General features: G+C 36.6%; 1 protein-coding gene across 6 annotated transcripts in view; it reads left to right on the top strand.

Moving 5' to 3' along the window:
* The window catches only part of NAV3 (neuron navigator 3), a 797,711-nt gene that overhangs the window by 756,703 nt on the left and 21,131 nt on the right, over positions 1 to 19,877 (top strand). For 3 of the 6 annotated variants that reach the window (XM_087868917.1, XM_045779499.2, XM_087868918.1), the window contains 10 exons: positions 1,510 to 1,631; positions 2,596 to 2,616; positions 3,301 to 3,473; positions 3,766 to 3,831; positions 5,090 to 5,243; positions 6,637 to 6,811; positions 11,901 to 11,998; positions 14,748 to 14,843; positions 15,118 to 15,286; positions 16,478 to 16,713. In XM_087868917.1, coding sequence (XP_087725043.1) covers positions 1,510 to 1,631; positions 2,596 to 2,616; positions 3,301 to 3,473; positions 3,766 to 3,831; positions 5,090 to 5,243; positions 6,637 to 6,811; positions 11,901 to 11,998; positions 14,748 to 14,843; positions 15,118 to 15,286; positions 16,478 to 16,713 — 1,310 coding nt within the window. The remainder of the gene's footprint in view (positions 1 to 1,509; positions 1,632 to 2,595; positions 2,617 to 3,300; positions 3,474 to 3,765; positions 3,832 to 5,089; positions 5,244 to 6,636; positions 6,812 to 11,900; positions 11,999 to 14,747; positions 14,844 to 15,117; positions 15,287 to 16,477; positions 16,714 to 19,877) is intronic. The other 3 variants (XM_087868916.1, XM_045779500.2, XM_045779501.2) reach the window with 3 other exon arrangements.

The raw sequence follows: 19,877 nt of genomic DNA, 5'->3' as shown, positions 1-19,877 counted from the left end.
TCAACTGGAAGGTTTGATTTTATACTGTTGTTTCTATGGAACCTTTTTAAAAGCTATGTAGTAATTTCTGACATCTTAGAAGTTCCACTGAGATTTTTTGCTTGATACATCTTAATTGATGCCAATTAAATATAGTAATAAGTTTGGCCTTAAAGCAGATTTGATCTTAAAAACAATTTTATAATTTCTCAGTGTGTCCACTAACACTTAATATCAGTTCATTGTAAGTAGATAAAATTTCAATTTCAACAACTGTAAATAAATCTTATAGGCTGATTGTATGTAGTAAGTGGGTATCTTCAAAACACGATTAAATAGTAAATGTTGCTTTTTTAAAATTATCTTGTGTGATTAAAGAAGCACTACATGCTTTTGAGAAGTATGGCAAGCCCGTATCACATGGCAGTTAGCACAGTAGACGTTAGACCGTGTCTAGGTGTCAGATTGGCTCTTCTGTGTTTCAGCTATGTGACTGATGAAATCACTTTTAGTAATTAAACTTACTTCAATACTTTGCTTTAAGAATGAAATTAGATAAGGGGCGCCTGGGGGGCTCAGTCGGTTAAGCATCTGCCTTCAGCTCAGGTCATGATCTCAGGGTCCTGGGATGGAGCCCCACTGATCGTGCTCCCTGCTCAGCAGGGAGTCTCCTTCTCCCTCACCCTCTGCTTCTCCCCCTGCTTGCTCTCTCTCTCTCTCTCAAATACGTAAATAAAACCCTTAAAAGAAAAAAAAGAATGAAATTAGATATCCCAAAGTAGAATAAACACATGATAAAAGCTAGCTTTGTGATTACATGTTGTTATTATTATTACCATCATTACTATTACAAGTCATGGGCGGGATTCTGATGGAAGAATCGCACTGTCGTAAATATGTTTTCTGTTTAGTTTACACATGCAGTCTATGTAGTTTCTCTCTTGAGCACCTTCCCTCACTGGCTCTTTGACCTTGGTCAAGTTACTTCTTTGCACTTCCATTTCGTCCTCTGTGAATTGCATTGCTTAAATGACTTCCAAGGTTTGCTTTGGCTCTATCGTGGTATGAGTCTATGAAATGGAAAATTAATATGTTTGGCTTCGGTAGCTTTATTCAAAGCACTAATATTAAAAAGATACAATTAATTCTCATGCTATTATGAGTTTCCATTTACTCCATAGAAGTAATCATTTGGAATAAATCTCTTTGGAAGATATGCTTGATCCAGGTATTCAGTAGAAATCACTAGCATAGCATTTCATTTTTGGATAAAACTCAGAACTCATTAAACCGCCAGAGCTACAGACTTGTATGAGATACCCAATGAATCTGAATGCCGATAACCCAGTTAATTAAAGCAAATAAAGTGGTACTTAATTCAACTTATAAAAACCAAAACCGCACTGAACTGATCTGTACGAAGCCATGTTGACTTTTATTAGCAGCCTTCCTCTCAGAAAGCCTAGAGGCCTTATTTGTTCACAGTGAAAGTCTTTAGGAGCTAATGTGATGCTCTCTGTCTGTTGCTAGATCTCCGCATCAGAAGACAGCATTCCTCTGAAAGTGTTTCTAGTATCAACAGTGCCACAAGCCATTCCAGCATTGGTAGTGGTAATGATGCTGACTCCAAGAAAAAGAAAAAGAAAAACTGGGTAAGCCCTGGTCATTCATCTCATTCGAAAGCTTATTAGTGCACCATGAGTCAGGTTTTTTTTTTTTTTTTTTCTTTTGAGCTTTAGAAATCTGTAGCAGTTTACAAAGAGTCTCCTTCAAGTGACTGGCCCCTGGAATGCTGTCCTCGCCACCAAAATTAGGGGGCCATGGTGCTGAGGAGCATGTTTTAGTCAGGACTAGTCTTGGGTTTGAATCCCAACTCTCCCACTTACTACTTGGACCATAGGCAGGTTACTTCACCTTTTGAGGAGGCCTACTTTCTCTCATCTACAAAACCAGGATAATTAATACTGACTTTATAAAGTTGTTGTAAGGAAAAATAAGATGACATCTGTTAATAAATGACAGGGCAGGGGTTCACTGTGGAGATGAGGAAGAAGAAAAGATGGTGGTGTGGTGGTGATACCAATGGTGGGGTTGAAGAAAGAGGAGAAGAATTGTAAAGAAGGGAAACAAGAAACCTTGAAAGCTTCCGCACATCTCACGTCGAGCAGGGCACAGTGTGAATAAAGCTTCACCTCCTCAGAAATGAACTACATTAGTGTCTGCTTCTATTTTTTTTACAGGACAATATAGCAGAAACACAGAAATGCACTTTCCCAGAATAGTGCTTTACATTTGCTAGAGATAGAATTTATGATGATATTAAGCAATTGCTAAAAAATGGAGGGGAAGATGCTATCACAGCAAAATGTTGAAAAACCGTGCAGTAAAGGATTTCTTTTAATACCATGAACTAAAGGTAGTTTTTAAAATAAGGACAACTATTGATGAAATCCAAAACATATCTATCAGAGGGTTTTGCTGGAGTGCCTACTATAAATAATGAAAGAAATATCTTTTTTGTTTTAAAAAAAATGTTTATACAGGTAATATTTTAAAATACTGATCAGCCTTCATTCCCTTGATTTGTAATTCCACACTCTTTCATGTTTCTGCAAGGTGAACTCTAGAGGAAGTGAGGTGAATATAAACCGTGGACAATTTGGCATGCATCTATAAAAAATACCCTACCTTGGCATGAATGCTATTCATTTTGGCAGTAGGCTTTTTATACCTTTTAAAAACAGATTACCTTGTATGTCTTTTCTTTGTGTCTTTTCATTTTAATCTCAAATTTGAAAGAGAAGAGGTAAAAACCACTTTCTGAATAGAGCCGTAGGGGATACCAATTCTGGTTTTGAATAGTACGGGAATTGAAAATTTGAATAGAAAATCACAATTAATGAAGTGTTAGGTGAATTTGATTTCATTTTGCTTTTTAAGTTTATACTGTCAGCAGGACATGACTTGATTGTAGCGCTAAAGTGGCCATTTAAAACAAATTGCCTTGAAGAGAGAAGCATTGGGAGTGGAGATCCCTTCAAGGTACTTAGTTTTAAATGAGTGCTCTGACAGCCATGCCCTTGACCCTGCACTATTTCAAAGCCTCCCGTGTTTGCGCTGCGCTGGATTAATATAAGAATAAAACAAAACACAAAACGCGGTATCATTTTTTTCTAGAGATACCGTGCTGCACCTGTTAATACTCTGCTTGTACATACTGACCCCAGGCAGTGGCTAGGATGGCACCTGCAAACTAACGCCCCAAAGCCAAATTCTCCAAGTGCAAATAGACAAGAAAGGTAATTTCTGTCCTCTTTTCAGCTGAGAAGCTCATTCAAACAAGCCTTTGGGAAGAAAAAGTCCACCAAGCCTCCTTCCTCACATTCGGACATTGAAGAGCTTACTGACTCATCCCTCCCAGCATCACCGAAAGTGCCCCATAATGCAGGCGACTGCGGGTCCACGTCCATGAAGCCCTCACAGTCGGCCTCAGCGTAAGTCACTCCCTCCGCAGGATGCTGACGTCTTTTTAAAAAAACAACTTCAGGCCAAGCCCCTGTTTGTGTTATAAATGCAGTCGGGCTGTGCCTTCACAGCAGCAACACCATCTGTGCTGGTCGTTTTCAGATCTTCCTTATAACTGTGGACAGCCTGGTTTCTCCTTCCTTTTCCACATATTAGAATTTAAGTGCTTTGTGATCTCACTTTCCACTCTTCTGAGTCATCAGTCTCACTTCTCTTCCTGGCATTTGTCCATGTCTCTGTCTCACTGTGCATTCAATGCAGGTCACCCCTTGTCTGGCCACCAAAGAAACGGCAAAATGGCCCTGTGATCTACAAGCATAGATCCCGGTAAAATGGCGTGTGATGCATGCAACTTGCCAAGATTCCGGTTCTAACCTTAGCAGCGTTTGCCTTTGCTCTTTCTAAAATCACTCGCATGCATTTCAACAACAAAACCTCCTCTGTCTTTCTGGTTTTGAAGTCCAGCTTATTTTCCTAAAACCAAGCTGTAATCCTTTTGCCTTTAATTCCGTGAGATAGCCGAGCATAGCGTTTTTATAGTGGCTCACCATTTGATGTTACAAGAATGAATGGAACCTTGAGAATGTAGAGCATGTGCTCTGATGAGGTGATTCTCCGTTTTATATACTATTGAAATCAAATTTCCTCGTATGCCCATGACAATGACTAGCATAGAACTGTCATGGAGGACAGAGCCACGAATAGGACCATTTAAGACACTTGTATATCCCAGATAATTTCACCACTTACATAGGAAGGAGCAACCTAGCACTGTCATTTTGTAACCAATAACATAGTCCTCACATTTTAAATGGAAAAGGTACTAGTTAATAAAAAAACAAGTTCTTGCACCGTGTTTCCTGCAAAACTGCCCACAAAATAACAATAACAACAAAACAATAGGGATGTAATGTATATGACCTTCCAGCAGCCCTGGACTGGGCCCTCTTGCACGGGTGAGACCTGTGATTCAGCTTCATTAGCTTTGATGTCCTAAATCAGCTGAGCCTACCGGGAGGATTATATAACACTCATCCATTATTTAAATGTCCCAAACTAATCTCCCTGATTTATTTTCTACAATATTTATATTGGATTTTCATGGTAACTTGAAGACAGTGTTGTGGCAAATACTGTTATACTTTGCACAGTTTTGCAAAAAAACAAACCAGTGGTTTAAGAATGTCATAACTGCTTTAAAAGAAAGCTGCAAGTGGAGATTTAAGTCCCTTGAAAAATGGTAGAATGAGATGGTGTAATGCTATGCAGCCCCATGAATATCAGCCATGAGGATATTTGGAAGATTACTTGGTATTCAGAATAACGGATCGTTTTTAAACTTCAGAAAAATAGGAGGAAAGGATTAAAGGAAAAAGACAGCTCCTGTTTTCAGTTTTGAACCCATGAATATATTACTGTTTGTAAAACTCTTTCTCCTTCTCTTTAGGTTTTGCGGCAGCTGAGAACCTCTGTAGCTGCTGGATAATAGTGCAGTTGAGCCTTAAAAGCAACACTGCTTTTCCTGATCCTCTGGCTTCCCCACCACCACCACCACCACTGATTTTTTGTTTGTTTCCTTCTTCAGGATCTGTGAATGCACAGAGGCTGAGGCAGAGATAATTCTGCAGCTGAAGAGCGAGCTCAGAGAAAAGGAATTAAAATTAACAGATATTCGACTGGAGGCCCTCAGCTCTGCTCATCATCTTGACCAGATCCGGGAAGCTATGAACCGGATGCAGGTCAGTGCCGACCTGCCAGGAGCAAAGAGGAGCGATGCAAAATACTATTTTTTTGCCACTCTTGGTTATCATAAAAACAAATCTCCCTTTTAAACTCACCGTGGAAACGCACTCTGTTTATTCAGTCTTTGCACCTCATTTCCTAATGCTGAATGGAGCATTTGTCAAAGCCAGGGTTGGAAGTGAGAGTACCGACTGGCCAGTTGCTCTCAAGGGCCATTCAAGACACTTGTACCAATGACTGGATTCACTTGAGAGCTGAGTTTGTCAAGAAACTACTATAAGCCTCGCGTCTTCACTTTCCCATGATTTACCTTTATGTTGGCTTTTTTCCCTTCTTTTGAAATGTGACTTTCCATTGCCTTTACCTATTTTCTATTGAGAGGGAAAAAAAAAGTAATGAGGAAACTACAGAAATGTAACACAAGCTTTCTAAATATGAAAGTAAAAGTGATGTAGAATGCCATCTGTAAAAGTAAAGCTTTTGTATTTTGGGGAAGCATCTGAAGGCTAATTTCAGAGCCAGTCTGTGCTCAGACTAAGTTTTTGTTTTATTATTGTAAACTGGTAATCACTGGGTATCGCAGAGGACTGAAATAAGAAAAGCTCATTGCTGAGCAGATTTATCTGCCACTGTGTATATTCACCAAAAGGTTTTTGTGGTTTTTATGAGCCTAGTGCCCCCATTTTGAAGGAACAGAAACTTTTTCAGATATTAGCTGGGGTTTTGAAGTAATTTTAAATCACCTTATTTATATTGTTTCTGTTTGATTCTGGTTTTCAACTCTCCATGAGTTCAGAGTATTACAAATGGCATTATTTACCTGTAAAATTTTAACAGTACATTTAAAATGAGGAATTTTGGGATGCCTGGGTAGCTCAGTCGGTTAAGTATCTGCCTTCAGCTCAGGTCATGATCTCATGGTCCTGGGATTGAGTCCCACGTCGGACTCTACTCAGCGGGGAGCCTGCTTCTCCCTCTGCTGCTCCCCCTGCTTGTGCACATTCTCTCTGTCGAATAAATAAATAAAATCTTTTAAAAAATAAAATGAGAAATGTTATGAACACTTTAAATATTATTTTTGATTCAAATGGTAGCAGGTCCTAGAAGACTTCTCAAATATATGGTACGTTCAAAAAATACTTAAACAAATTCTAATGGTAAGGGCATCTACATATGTGAATACATGAATATATGCATGTTAGAAAGAGAATAGGTTAACTTTCCTTCTGTGGAGGAAATCCTGTTTTCATAATTTATATTTGTTTACTTATCACCACATGTTTTATTTCATAAACCAAATAATCAACTCTGGTAAAAGTGTTGGTACCATTTTCTCACTCAAACTAGCTGCATTTTTTTTTTTTTTCATGTTTCCCGTCCTCACAACAGAATGAAATTGAAATACTGAAGGCGGAAAATGACCGGCTGAAGGCAGAAACTGGAAACACCGCCAAGCCTGCTCGTCCACCGTCGGAGTCCTCCAGCAGCACGTCCTCCTCCTCTTCACGGCAGTCGTTAGGACTTTCTCTCAACAATCTGAACATCACGGAGTCTGTTACCTCAGGTAATTTTGTGCACACACGTGCCTGAATCAAATCATGCCTATGACTTAGTGAGTGGGGAGGGGGCTGGAATTTGGAGAATCTCGCCCACCACTGTTCTCACCTTACCATCCTAAAAATGTTAGCACTCTTTTTTTTTTTTTTTTAAAGATTTTATTTATTCGACAGAGATAGAGACAGCCAGCGAGAGAGGGAACACAAGCAGGGGGAGTGGGAGAGGAAGAAGCAGGCTCATAGCGGAGGAGCCCGATGTGGGGCTCGATCCCATAACGCCGGGATCACGCCCTGAGCCGAAGGCAGACGCTTAACCACTGTGCCTCCCAGGCGCCCCTAAAAATGTTAGCACTCTTAATTCTCGGAAATAGCCCCATTCTTCTTTTTAAAATTTCCTCTACTTTGTTACTACTTTAAAAGAACATTCTCTGTGAAAGAGTGAAAGACTGAAGAGATAATGGTTTTCTTATCATTTTAAAAAATTACTTGTGCCTGAGAAGTACTTCCTTAATGATTACAAACACAATAAAGAAATAATGTTCTCAGTGGTGATCATTAGCATTTATGAATATAGTACTAGTAATCCTGTGCAATTTTATAGTGTTTTAAGTGTACGAAGCCCATTTAGGAGTGCATGGGGACTTCTCCGTGAATTTGACCAGATGACCTTGCATGATGTTGCCTGGAGAGAACATAATGCTATGTCGTCACCCAGGGCACAGTTCTATTACATTTGCAACAAACAAAAAGAACTCACTGGATTTTGTTATCGTGTTCAGGGTACTGAGGATGGGACAGGGGTATAGTTTTATTTCATTGCAAATAGAATAGTCTGACATAATGTTGTCTTAGTATGTGACAAACTCTTCAGTTATAAAGTGTAACTGCTTCTATGGCAGTGAATCGTTTTAGGTATAGAAGATTTAGTTTAGATTTACATGAAGATCTGTGGTAATTGCAAAGTGCAGCCACCAGATGACGCTTGGAAACCAATGATATACATGTTCCTGGGTCAGTTCAGATTTCATTACACAACTATACAGTTCTTCCTGGCTGGCCTTGAATTGCCCTAAAATATAGAAGAAGAAGATGAAAAAGAGGAACAGAGACACAGCATGCTGATATTGATGAAATGGTTAATAAATCACATCTCTTCTACAACCTCAGAATTTTAACAATTCTGTCATAGCTGCTCTTCATAATGTAAAATGAGTGGCTCAAATGTGTAACTTGCTTTCTTCTTAGAAAGGACAAGTGAGGACTAAAAGGGCAAGTAGGAACTCCTTGAAATTCAAGAAAACACTGTATATCACATTTGGCAGGTTTGGGGGAAGGGAAATGAATTCTGAAAATAATCATCAAGTAAAACAAATATTAGTAGCCAAGAAGAAACAGAGAGATATAATTAAATGAACTTGTAAATCATATGGCAAATTAGAACTATGGCACTGTGAGAGTAACTTGCATGTGTAAATTGTAAGGTGTTATCACCCAGACTCTTCAAAAGATGCTAAAAAGGAAAAAACAAAAACTTAAATGTATAAATTCTGGGAGGCCTGAGCAATATCCTATATGTTGGCTTGTTGGTGATGAACCAAACGGAGAAGTGAAACAGTGTCCATAGCCAAAGGCAGTCAGTGACTTGTCCTGCCTGACTCCTAAGGGAAGACATGGGCTTGTACCTTACAGGATGGCATCGTGGCAGGATTTCATTGCTTGTTACATGATTTTGTTTGATCTCATGGAAATATAATAAGGTTTAAAGGAGGCATAGTAAATACTAAAGATAGTTTAGAAATAGAAGCCAAATAAAAATGAAACTAAAATTCATGTCCAGGAAAGGCTAAAATTCATAAAGATAAATATAAATTTAAAAAATCAAATATAGTTTCTATGTTCATCAGGCTGAAAATACTGATGTCCATGATTCAGAATTTGGGGCACATTTTTTTGAGGGGGGTTCAAAAATGTACTTTTTATTACTCATTTTATTATTTATTTGTAACTCAATATTACTTTATTTCCTTAATTATTTTTCATTAGTGATAATTATATCTGAACTAACAAATCACATGACTAGGATACTGTTTTCACTGTCTTCACTCTTGTTTACGGGGTTCAAAATTAGAAATTGGAAGTGCCTTTACATTGGGGTTTTTTAGCAAAAGACTTTCTAGGGTTCATGATTAATTTTTTTAAAAAGATGAGAAGTAGGCAGGAGAGTGGATAATTGACAAGTGCTTGGTTCCTGAAATAACTACTGCATATTCCATACATCCAGTAAAGACAGAAGTTTGAAAAGCCTTCATTTTTTTGGTCAGAATTTTAGTTGATAGTAACCAGAATGGCAGATCTTTTTATTCTTCCTTCAGAATATTGACAGAGGACCATAACTGATTTTCCGTAAAACAACAACAACAAAAAAAAAAAAGAAAAAAAAAAACAACCCATACACAGAAAACCCTTACCTCAAATTTGCTGTTTCTCATTTTTTCTTGGAGTTGTTTCTTCAGGTGATCATCTTATCAATATTTGGGAAAAGGGGGAGACACAGAGTGAGTCATGATGTGCTCCTCCCCCCACCGTGAAGAGAGGGAGTTACAATAAACACATGGTGAAAGGGGATAATGGTTAGAACAGCTGACCCTGTTAAACACTGAGGATAAAGTGCTATAAAAAGCATAATCTCTGATGGTCTCAGTCACCCTATTAAGTAGGTGATGTTTGAGCCCCATTTTACAGATGAGAAAACCAAGACTGAGGAAAGAAACGATAATAATTTGTTCAAGATTATGTGTCTAGTAGGAGGCAGAGCTAATATCTGAACCCAGCGGTCTGTATGAACACAGTGCCTGACTGAACTTTTTGCTATTATATTCATTTTGCTTTAAGTAGCCACGTATGAGAAGCTGAGGACAGTTGTTCATTTGTTTACTGGTAAATTTTTACTTCACTGCTGTCAGGAAAAATTCTGTATTTTAAGCACAGTTTTTAAAAGTAAGCATAACATGAAATGAATAGCATGTTCCAAAGCAAATCTGAGCAGAGAAGTAGATCACAAATCAGATTAAACGCCTTGTTGTGGAGTACTAGGCCTCTCACGATTGGCCCTTATCCACCTCAACTACTTTCCCCGCCCCTCAACTTGATCTCCACACCCCTGCCACCCAGAGCATTTGTCTGAGCCTTGAACACACCTAGCTCTTTCATCAAGGCTTTTGCATTGGTTCTTGTTTTCTGGACCCCTTTTCCTAGGTCTTTATTTGCTGGTCTTATCTCCAAACAGCACCTCCTCAAGGAAGCCTTCCAAGATGATCTCTCCATGTAGAGATGCCTCCCTTTGGTTACTGTTTCACTGCTTCATGACCATTATTTCTTGCACTTAACACATTCTGAAATTACCCTGTTGAGAATGTATACTCCAAAGGGGCAAGAAATGCATTTGCTTCTCTCACCTTGGTATTCATTCCTAATGCCCAGCACAGTTCCTGGTATCATTTAGGTTTAATAAATATTTTTGAATATTTGTAAACATTTATAACTGATTCAACAAAGCACTAAAGAGACAATTTGGTCACAGCCTACCGGAAATTCAGATGTAGGCAGCCTACAGTAAGCCACTCTAAACTTCTGGGGTGCCTGGGTGGCTCAGTTGGTTAAGTGACTCTCTTCGGCTTGAGTCATGATCCTGGAGACCCCGGGTCGAGTCCTGCATCAGGCTACCTGCTCAGCATGGCGTCTGCTTCTCCCTCTGACCCTCCCCTGTCTCATGCTTTCTCTCTCTCATTCTCTCTCAAATTAAAAAAAAATCTTTAAACCTCTAAGAAAAAGAGCAAGAGGATTAAAATGACACTTGGCGAAGAGGTTTATTTTTGACTGAGATAAGCAACAAGATGAGAGATTGTGAGCATATTAATCTGGTAAAATAATTAAATGTCTAGTAAGGAGATTATCTTTGAGGACTTAAAAATTTCTAGCAAAAATATCCATATTCCTCATATTTTGTTGATCTTTGTTACGGTCTTAGGGCATTTTTTTTTTACTCCTTTCTTTGTGGAATTGCATATTCTTAATTATTAAGGCAATAGGACCATTCTGTTTTCAGAAGCTGTTAGATTAAATTATCATTTCTCTGATAGAACACACATAAGCCGTTATTCCTATAAATTTATAGTCAGAGTAATTGAGGTCCCTCGTCACCAGACACATGTGCTCTTTAGCACGTAACTGAGTTTCTTTTGTCCACAGAGCACCATATTCATATTAACCATGGCTCTATAATAACATTATTGTCAAAGGAAAACATATGTGGGAGAGTTGACGTTAATATTTATCCAAATTGCGCATTAATCTCATATAATATATTTTGAAAATTAATCTTTAATTCCATTTAAAGGCTGGTGCTTTGAAGGTTAGCTAGCTTTACCATGCTTCTGTAAGTCTTAGCTGATTACTAGAAATACTATTTTGGTTTTAAAACTAGAAGCATAAAGGGTACAGGAGAGTGATAATTAATGTACTTCTGTAGGGAAGTATAATGCTGTGGTTGAAATTCAATAACAGTACCTAATAATTATAAATATAATATAAGCGGTAATATAGCTGGATATGTGCCAAATGCTTGAAAATAATTTCAGTTGACAGCCAATCTCAGCACCTTAGCATTCATAAATTACATGGGTATGGAGCTTGGATATTTTAGGGTGGATAGAAAAATCAAATTGCTTTTCCGTTTGTCACAGTTACAATGGTAACTGAATATTACTCAGGTATTCCTCAGTCCTGGGTATAATAGAAAAACAAACCCCTTATTTCCTCATCTGAAGGCAATGGCCCAGTATGTGGGTGCAGATCCATGAAGGCAGAAATAAATTCTTCGACTGAGCCTTCAGTCCATGCACACTAATTCATCTTCTTGAAAGCTGAGATTTTTCAAACCAGTTAGGCTAGAATGGGAAACAAAAAGGCCAAATATTCCCACTGGAAGATATAAAACTATGAGGGAGAAAACAATGACAATAAACAATTCCAAACTAATGTGACTCTATTGCGGTGTATGTGTATGTGTGTATGTTTACTTCTTTGAAAATTTGGTAGATATTTTGCTAGATGATCCTGGTGATACAACTGGACACAAAGATGGCCGCAGTGTGAAAATTATAGTCTCCATAAGCAAGGGCTACGGCCGAGCAAAGGTATGTTCTTAATCTTAAATCCTTTATTACTAAAGCATGAGCATGAATCAAATGTATTTTATATTTGAATATTTGTCCTGGTAAATATACTATCAGCAGTGTGTGTCTTGGCATTGGCTTAATATGTTATAAAAGCATGAAAGTTAGGGACTCAAAAGAAATGACACCATCCTATAGATAGAAATGTGTCTCAGTACATCATTCTCTTTCACTGAAGACAGTATTGGTTGTCAACCATTCTCATTTCTATAACTTCAAAAAAGAAACATTGCTTCCTTTGACATCAACATCTTGTCTAACATGCCTTTGGTGTCACCTATAAAATACAGGTGATATTTATAATGTGTACACATGTTACTAGAGCTGTCAATGTAGTCGTTGTACAAAGAGGAGACTATAAGCTATATGAATATGCTAGACACTGGAAAGATACGTTTACTGAACTTAGTATGATTACAATTCTATTGATGCTACTTGTGTGTATCATTTGTAAGCAAAGTCTAAGCTGATAAGGAAAGTATTTTAACTTTTCTGAAATCAAGTGCTGCTATCAAATCATGACTCAAGACCTTTTTTTAAAACTAAAACTATTATTTCAAGCTGGATTTGTACTTGAGTGGCCAAGGATACAAATTTGTAAGTCTCTGAATTTTTTTCCTATCAAACAGAAAAACAAAAACTCCTTCGGAACTTTAAAATAATTGAAGTATTGAAGTTTGAAAAGTAAGCACTTGTGAATTTTTACACTGAGCAAATATTCAAAGAATTCCAATGCCATAAACCTTCTGCTTGAGCTGCAGATTTGTGCCTGATTTTCCCAAGTGGGTCTTCATGCAAAAGACTATAATAGTCTCAGTGAAGCTTAAACTATTTCTCATTTAAAAGCAGCTACTTAGAAAGGATTGTATGAGCATTCATTTTGACTGGGTTACAATAATACTGGAAAACAAGTTTTCTTTTTAAAAATAATTCTAAAAAGCAATGTTTTTGAACATTGAAAGTAGTTATCTTAGCCTTCTTGGGCTGTCATAACAAAATACTATAGATTGGGTGCTTAACCATCAAAAATTTATTTTATCACAATTGTGAAGCCCAATGTCAAAGTACTGGCTGATTTGGTTCCTAGTGGGAAGTCTCTCATTGCACTGTAGATAGCCACCTTCTTGATACTGTCTTCACATGTCCTTTCCAAAGTATTGTATACTTGGAGAGAGAGAGAGATGGATGTCTCTCTCTCCTTCCCTGCATATAAGTCACTAATCCCACCATGAGAGCCCCATTCTACTGACCTAATCTAATTTCCTCCTAAAGGCTCCATTTCCAAAAATCATCACATTAAGGGTTATGGCTCTAACATATGGATTTTGGGGAGACATAAACATTCAGTCCTTAAGAATACTAAAAAAAAAAAAAAATCGCAATGGTTTGCTGTGAATTTCTTAACTTTTTCTGAAAAAGGTATTGGCTTCTAACTTGGATTATATCTAAATGATGGTAATAATCATTTACCCTTATAGAGGTAAATGTCACCGATGAAAAAATCGAGGCTCTGAGGTGGCTAAATGACTTACCTAAAATCACATTTTTTAAATTAAGTGGTAGATATTCTGTGTTGTAGAATCCATATCTGCTAATATTTGACTCAGTTATTATTCTGTCACCTCTTAAGGATGAATGCAGTTGGCGACAAGAATCAGGATTGTAACATATCAACTAGCTAATTATATCTACTGGCATCATGATCACTATGTTATGTAACCATTTCCAGTCATCCTAAAAGAGGCTCCACTTAGACTATAAATCTTGAATTGTTTATTTGTCCAATGTATGTACGAAGTCCTCAAAATCCCATCCTACAACAAAATTATAATAAATTTAGGACCACTCTTTGTACTGAAAAGGGATTCTTTGCTTGATAAAATGAGTCCTGTGGGACTTCCTGACATGCTCTTTTAGTGAATTTTCTAATAAATTCAAAATGGGAACTGTTTTGTAAATTCGTGAATGCTGTGCTACTGTGGATAACACATTTTTAAAAGATGGATTAGACTTTAGGGGTTTCTGGGTGGCACAGTCAGTTGTGTTCCTCTTGGTTTCTGCTTACTTTGTGATCTCAGGGTCATGAGATTGAGCCCCACGTCGGGCTCTGCACTCAGTGGAAAGTCTGCTTGAGAGTCTCCCTCTCCCTCTCCTTCTGCCCCCCGCCTCACGTGCTCTCTCTCTGTCTCTCTAAAATAGATAAATCTTAAAAAAGAAAGATTCGGTTTTAGATATAATCTAAATTAACAAATGAAAAAGCTGAATTTTAGGCTTAGCATAGAGAGGATCACAAAATGAGTAAGATGAAGTTCTAGGGCTCATATGAAATAGTTCCCTTCCATTTCTGTCCCCATTTCCCTTCTACCAAACTGCTTCTCTTCCAGAATGGACCCACCGCATTAAAGCAAAAGACTATTTTCCCTACTACCGAACTGGTCATAAATCAGTTTTCCATACAATTCCACTTCTTCTCATATCTCTCTTTCATGTTGTTGCTATTGATGTTACTTTGTTTATTTGTTTAGTTAGTTTGTTAGGATATGTTTTATTTTATATAATATACTGTATGTGTCTATTACAATAAAACCCATTGGCTTAATAAACATTTTAGTCTTAATTATTAGTACATTAGTATGTTTTAGTAGAAAATGTAGTAATAAAACAAGACATCTAATTGGGTTTTATCATGTTTTATTCTATTCTTATTTAGGATCAGAAGTCTCAGGCATATTTGATCGGATCCATTGGCGTTAGTGGGAAAACCAAGTGGGATGTCTTAGATGGTGTAATTAGACGTCTCTTTAAGGTAAGTTGTGCAAGATACCCCAATACTAATTTTTGAATATGTTTTATCTTAGGTGCTTTCCTTAGCTTTAATAATGTAGACATATCTGCTTTTCCTCGCCTCCATTTCAAGTAGTAAAGAAAGCTTTCTCTCTTTGTGCTGTGTGATATTAATAATTCTTTTATTACCCATTCCAAAATTCTTGACAGCTAGCTTCATACCCCCATGAGCTTTGTATTTGTTGTAGATGAGTTGAATCTCTGTTTTGACTTCCTTTTTGTATGTATCATTTTAGGAATATGTGTTCCGAATCGATACATCCACTAGCCTTGGTCTGAGCTCTGACTGCATTGCTAGCTACTGTATAGGAGATTTAATTAGATCCCATAGCCTAGAAGTGCCTGAACTGCTACCTTGTGGATACCTTGTTGGAGATAATAACATCATTACTGTGAACCTGAAAGGTAAAAACAAAAATGAAAAGAAAAACATAATGGTATTTTTCTAACCAGCATTTTTTTTTCTTTCGTCCATCCGTCCTTCCTTCCTTCCTCTCTTTCTTTCTCATTTCAGTTCCAATTTTCATATTTGAAAACTGTGTTAACTACATTGATAGTTTTAGTATGAAATGGGACATATTTATTTTTAAAACACTAAAATCTTACTAAAAACACTAAAATTCAAGTAAACGAAATTCTTTGACTTCTGGGATGTGAAACCTGGAATGTAATTTTGAAGATTCTCCAAGACTCAAGGAAGGGAATGTGATTTAGGGAATTACAAATTTCTAGGTTTTCTCCATTATCATCTTTCATTTAAGGAAGACTCAAAGAATTCCTTGCCTATCCCAAAGTAATATATTCATCACTGTATCTGATTTTAAAATATGTGTACTTAATAAATACCCACTGGGAATAGAGAAGAGATGTTAAGAATTGAGGCTAAGAAATTCTGTTTGCTTTGGATGATATGATTAATTATAGGCTAATGGAATGTCAAAAGTATACTTGTTCCATAATTCCTTGTTCATATATGTTAAAGAGTCAGAGCACATCTGTATAGACTGGATTAATAGAGGAATTTGCCAACATTTGATTTTGTGATTAAGGTGCTTAGGTTAGTAAAAGGAGATACTGTTGCTTTGCCTCTTAATTCCTTGCCAAATATCACAATTTTTATTCTCCAAAAGCTTAAGTGGTTGTACAGCTGGGGTTTGCAATGAGAGATAAAAGAGGATGAAGAGAAGGAGAAAATAGGAAGAAAATGGAAGAACACACACATATATTTAAATATTTACATTTATTCTTAACAAAACTGCCACCTTCAAAGGGAAGGAAGATATTATAATAGAATTTATAGTAATTCTTCCATTTCTCCCTGGAAACATAAGTGGTAAACCTGAACTAGACAGTGGAGGGAAGTCTGAACAAAAGGAAACAGCTTACTTTCATTTCATGTTCACTCTGCCTTATTACTAATGTTTTTTTGTCTTAAAATGGCAACACGTGGTTGTGAGATAGAAATATCAAGGAAAACATTTTACAAGGCTTGCATCCTTATGACTAATAAAACTCTGTTGTCGGTTAACGCTATATTTTAAATTCCAGCTTGTGTAGAACAATAAGGCGTGTTCTTCCCTTTGTTTCTTCCTTCAGGGGTAGAAGAAAACAGTGTGGACAGTTTTGTGTTTGATACACTGATTCCTAAACCAATTACCCAAAGGTACTTTAACTTGTTGATGGAGCATCACAGAATTATACTCTCAGGACCTAGTGGTACTGGAAAGACCTATTTAGCAAACAAACTTGCTGAATATGTAATAACCAAATCTGGGAGGAAAAAAACAGAGGATGCAATTGCTACTTTCAATGTGGACCACAAGTCAAGTAAGGTAAGTCACAAACTCCTAAGAGAACTGTTGCTATTTATCCGTAAGTGTTTTAAGCAATTAAGCGATAAGATGGTGTGAAACCCATTTTCAACATGGAAACATACCAACTCTTTGACTAAAACTAAAATCTGGTGGATGACTAAACCCTGTTTCATGAATTTAAGCAAGACTGCTATTCAGTAACATTCAGTTATCAGGTACTTCGCAAGCATTGGGAACATACAGAAGAAAATGACGGTCTCTATTGTCTGATTTCTCTTAGACATCCATTTGGAAAGTGTTGGAGTAGAAAAAGATCCATGCAAAGTTCTGTAGAAGCAAGAGGGGAAAATATAACTCTTCCTGGAAGAATTAGAGCTTTATAAAAAATTAATACTTGACCTGGCCTTAAAAAAATAGGTGGGAATTAACTGGGGTGTTACAGCAATGGGGATGTGGGTATGATTAGAATAGTCTAGGCAGAAATTCTGGGAGTAGCAATTTGCTTACATTTTATTTCTATAGGATTTCTGCTTAGGAACCTTAGGAAATTGAACCATATTTCATTTTGCCGTCAACTAGGGTCTAATGTACCATAATACTCAGCTTGAACACTCTCAGCTATTAAATAGGCATGAGGGGGCTATAAAACCTAGCCAGTACTTTAATATATTATGAGTAAAAACAAAGAATCCTAAAAAGAAAATAGTTAATGCCTAACATATTCCTAACACTAGAATATTTTTGCCTATAAGTACTCATTACATTCTCAATCAAGTGAAACTAAGCTTCTCTTAGGAAACTGTGTCTGTTATGTGCAATACCTTGATGGAATCCACAGGATACTGGGTCATGTTATTTTTCCAACGATAACCTGGTTAGATGATCTAAACTGACCCAGTCTCTCTGAAACTTCAGGCCTACAAATTTTCAGAAATAAATGCAAGTCACAAAATTTAGATTGGATTGTTGAAATAAAACAGACATATAGTTTAGTGAACAAAGCATTCTTGATATTATGAACAATAATATGCCAAAAAACTGGACAACCTAAGAGAAATGGGAAAGCTTTTAGAAACATACAACTTACCATGACTGAATCAGGAAGAAATAGAAAATCTGAATAGACCAATTACTAGTAAGGAGATTGAATCAGTAATCAAAAATCTCCCAAAGAAGAAAAGCTCAGGATCAGATAGCTTCACTGGTGAATTTTGTTCAGCATTTAAAGAATTAATACCAATCCTTCTCAAACTCTTCCAAAAATTTGAAGATGAAGGGACACCAAAACTCATGAGGCCAGCATCATCCTGATACCAAAACTAGAAAATGATACCACTAGAAAAGAAAACTATTAGCAGTATCCCAGATGAATATAGATGTACAAGTTTTCAATAAAAGTACAGCAAATCAAATTCAGCAGTACATTAAAAGGATTATTCACCATGATCAAGTGGGATGTATCCCTAGGATACAAAGATAGTTCAACATATAGAAATTAATCAATGTGATATAATACATTAATAGAATGGAAGAAAACAAATCATATGATCATCTCAATAGATGCAGAATACATCATTCATGATAAAAACTTAACACATTAGGTATAGAAGGAACATATCTTAACAAAGGCCATATATGACAAGCCCACAGCTAACATCATAGTGGTAAATGTTGGTAGCTTTTCCTTTAAGATCAAGAACAAGACAAAGATGCTACTCTCGTCACTTTTATTCAACGTAGTACTAGAATCAGGTGAAAGAGAAGAAGGAGGAGTGGGGGGGGGAGTATCAGAATTGGAAAGGAAGAAGTAAAATTCTCTATATGCAGATGACATGATTTTATATATAGAAAATCCTAAAGACTCCACAAAAAAACTATTAGATCTAGTTAATGAATTTAGTGAAGTTGCAAGATATAAAATTAATATACAGAAATCAGTTGTGTTTCTATACACTAAAATGGATTTTCTGAAAAAGAAGAATAAAGAAGTTGATCTCAATAATAGCATCAAAAACAGGGGCGCCTGGGTGGCACAGCAGTTAACCATCTGCCTTCGGCTCAGGGCGTGATCCCGGCGTTCCGGGATCAAGCCCCACATCAGGCTTCTCTGCTAGAGGCCTGCTTCTTCCTCTCCCACTCCCCCTGCTTGTGTTCCCTCTCTCTCTGGCTGTCTCTATCTCTGTCGAATAAATAAATAAAATCTTTAAAAATAATAATAAAATAATAAAATAAAAAATAATAAAAAAATAAATAAAATCTTTAAAAAAATAATAGCATCAAAAACAATAAAATACTCAGAAATAAATTTAACTAAAGAGATAAAAGATCTCTACACTGAGAACTATAATACATTGATGAAACAAACTGAAGAAGACAGAAATAAATAGATAGTTATCTCGTGTTCATGGCTTGGAAGAATTAATATTATTAAAATGTCAATACTAACAAAAGCTATCTATAGATTCAATGCAATCCCTATCAAAATTCCAATGGCATTTCTTATAGAAGTAAAAATAAAAATACTTGTAAAATGTATATGGAACCATGAGAGACTCTGAATAGCCAAAGAAATCTTGAGAAAGAAGAACAAAGCAGGAGACATCACACTTCCTAATTTCAACTATACTATAAAGGTATAGTCATCAAAACAGTATGGTGTTGGAATGACAACAGACATGTAGAATTGGCAGACATGATGAAACAGAATCAAAAGCCTGGAAATAAACCCAAGCCTATACCATCAACTAATATTGGACAAGGGAGCCAAAAATATTCAATGGAGTCTCTTCAGTAAATGATGCTGGAATAATTGGATATTCACATGCAAAAGAATAAAACTGGACACATATTTACATTACTCACAAAAATTAACTTGCAGTGGATTAAAGGCTTAAATGTAAGACCTGAAACCATGAACTCCTAGAAGAAAACATAGAAATAAAGCTCCTTGATATGGGTCTTGGTAATGATTTTTGAATATGACACAAAGTACAAGCAACAAAATAAAAGATAAACAAGTGGGAATGCATCAAGCTAAAAACTTCTGCACAACAAAAGAAACCATCAACAAAGTGAAAAGACAACATATAGAATAGGAGAAAATATTTACAAACCCATACATATCTGTGAAGGGGTTAATATCCTAAATATAGAAAAAACTCATACCACTCAATAGCAAGAAA

The sequence above is a fragment of the Ursus americanus genome, chromosome 17, assembly GCF_024610735.1.
Source record: "Ursus americanus isolate L20-20 chromosome 17, mUrsAme1.1.p, whole genome shotgun sequence".
Classification (NCBI taxonomy): Eukaryota; Metazoa; Chordata; class Mammalia; order Carnivora; family Ursidae; genus Ursus; species Ursus americanus.
The sequence above is the reverse complement of the archived record's forward strand: the minus strand, read 5'-3'. Positions and strand labels throughout refer to the sequence as shown.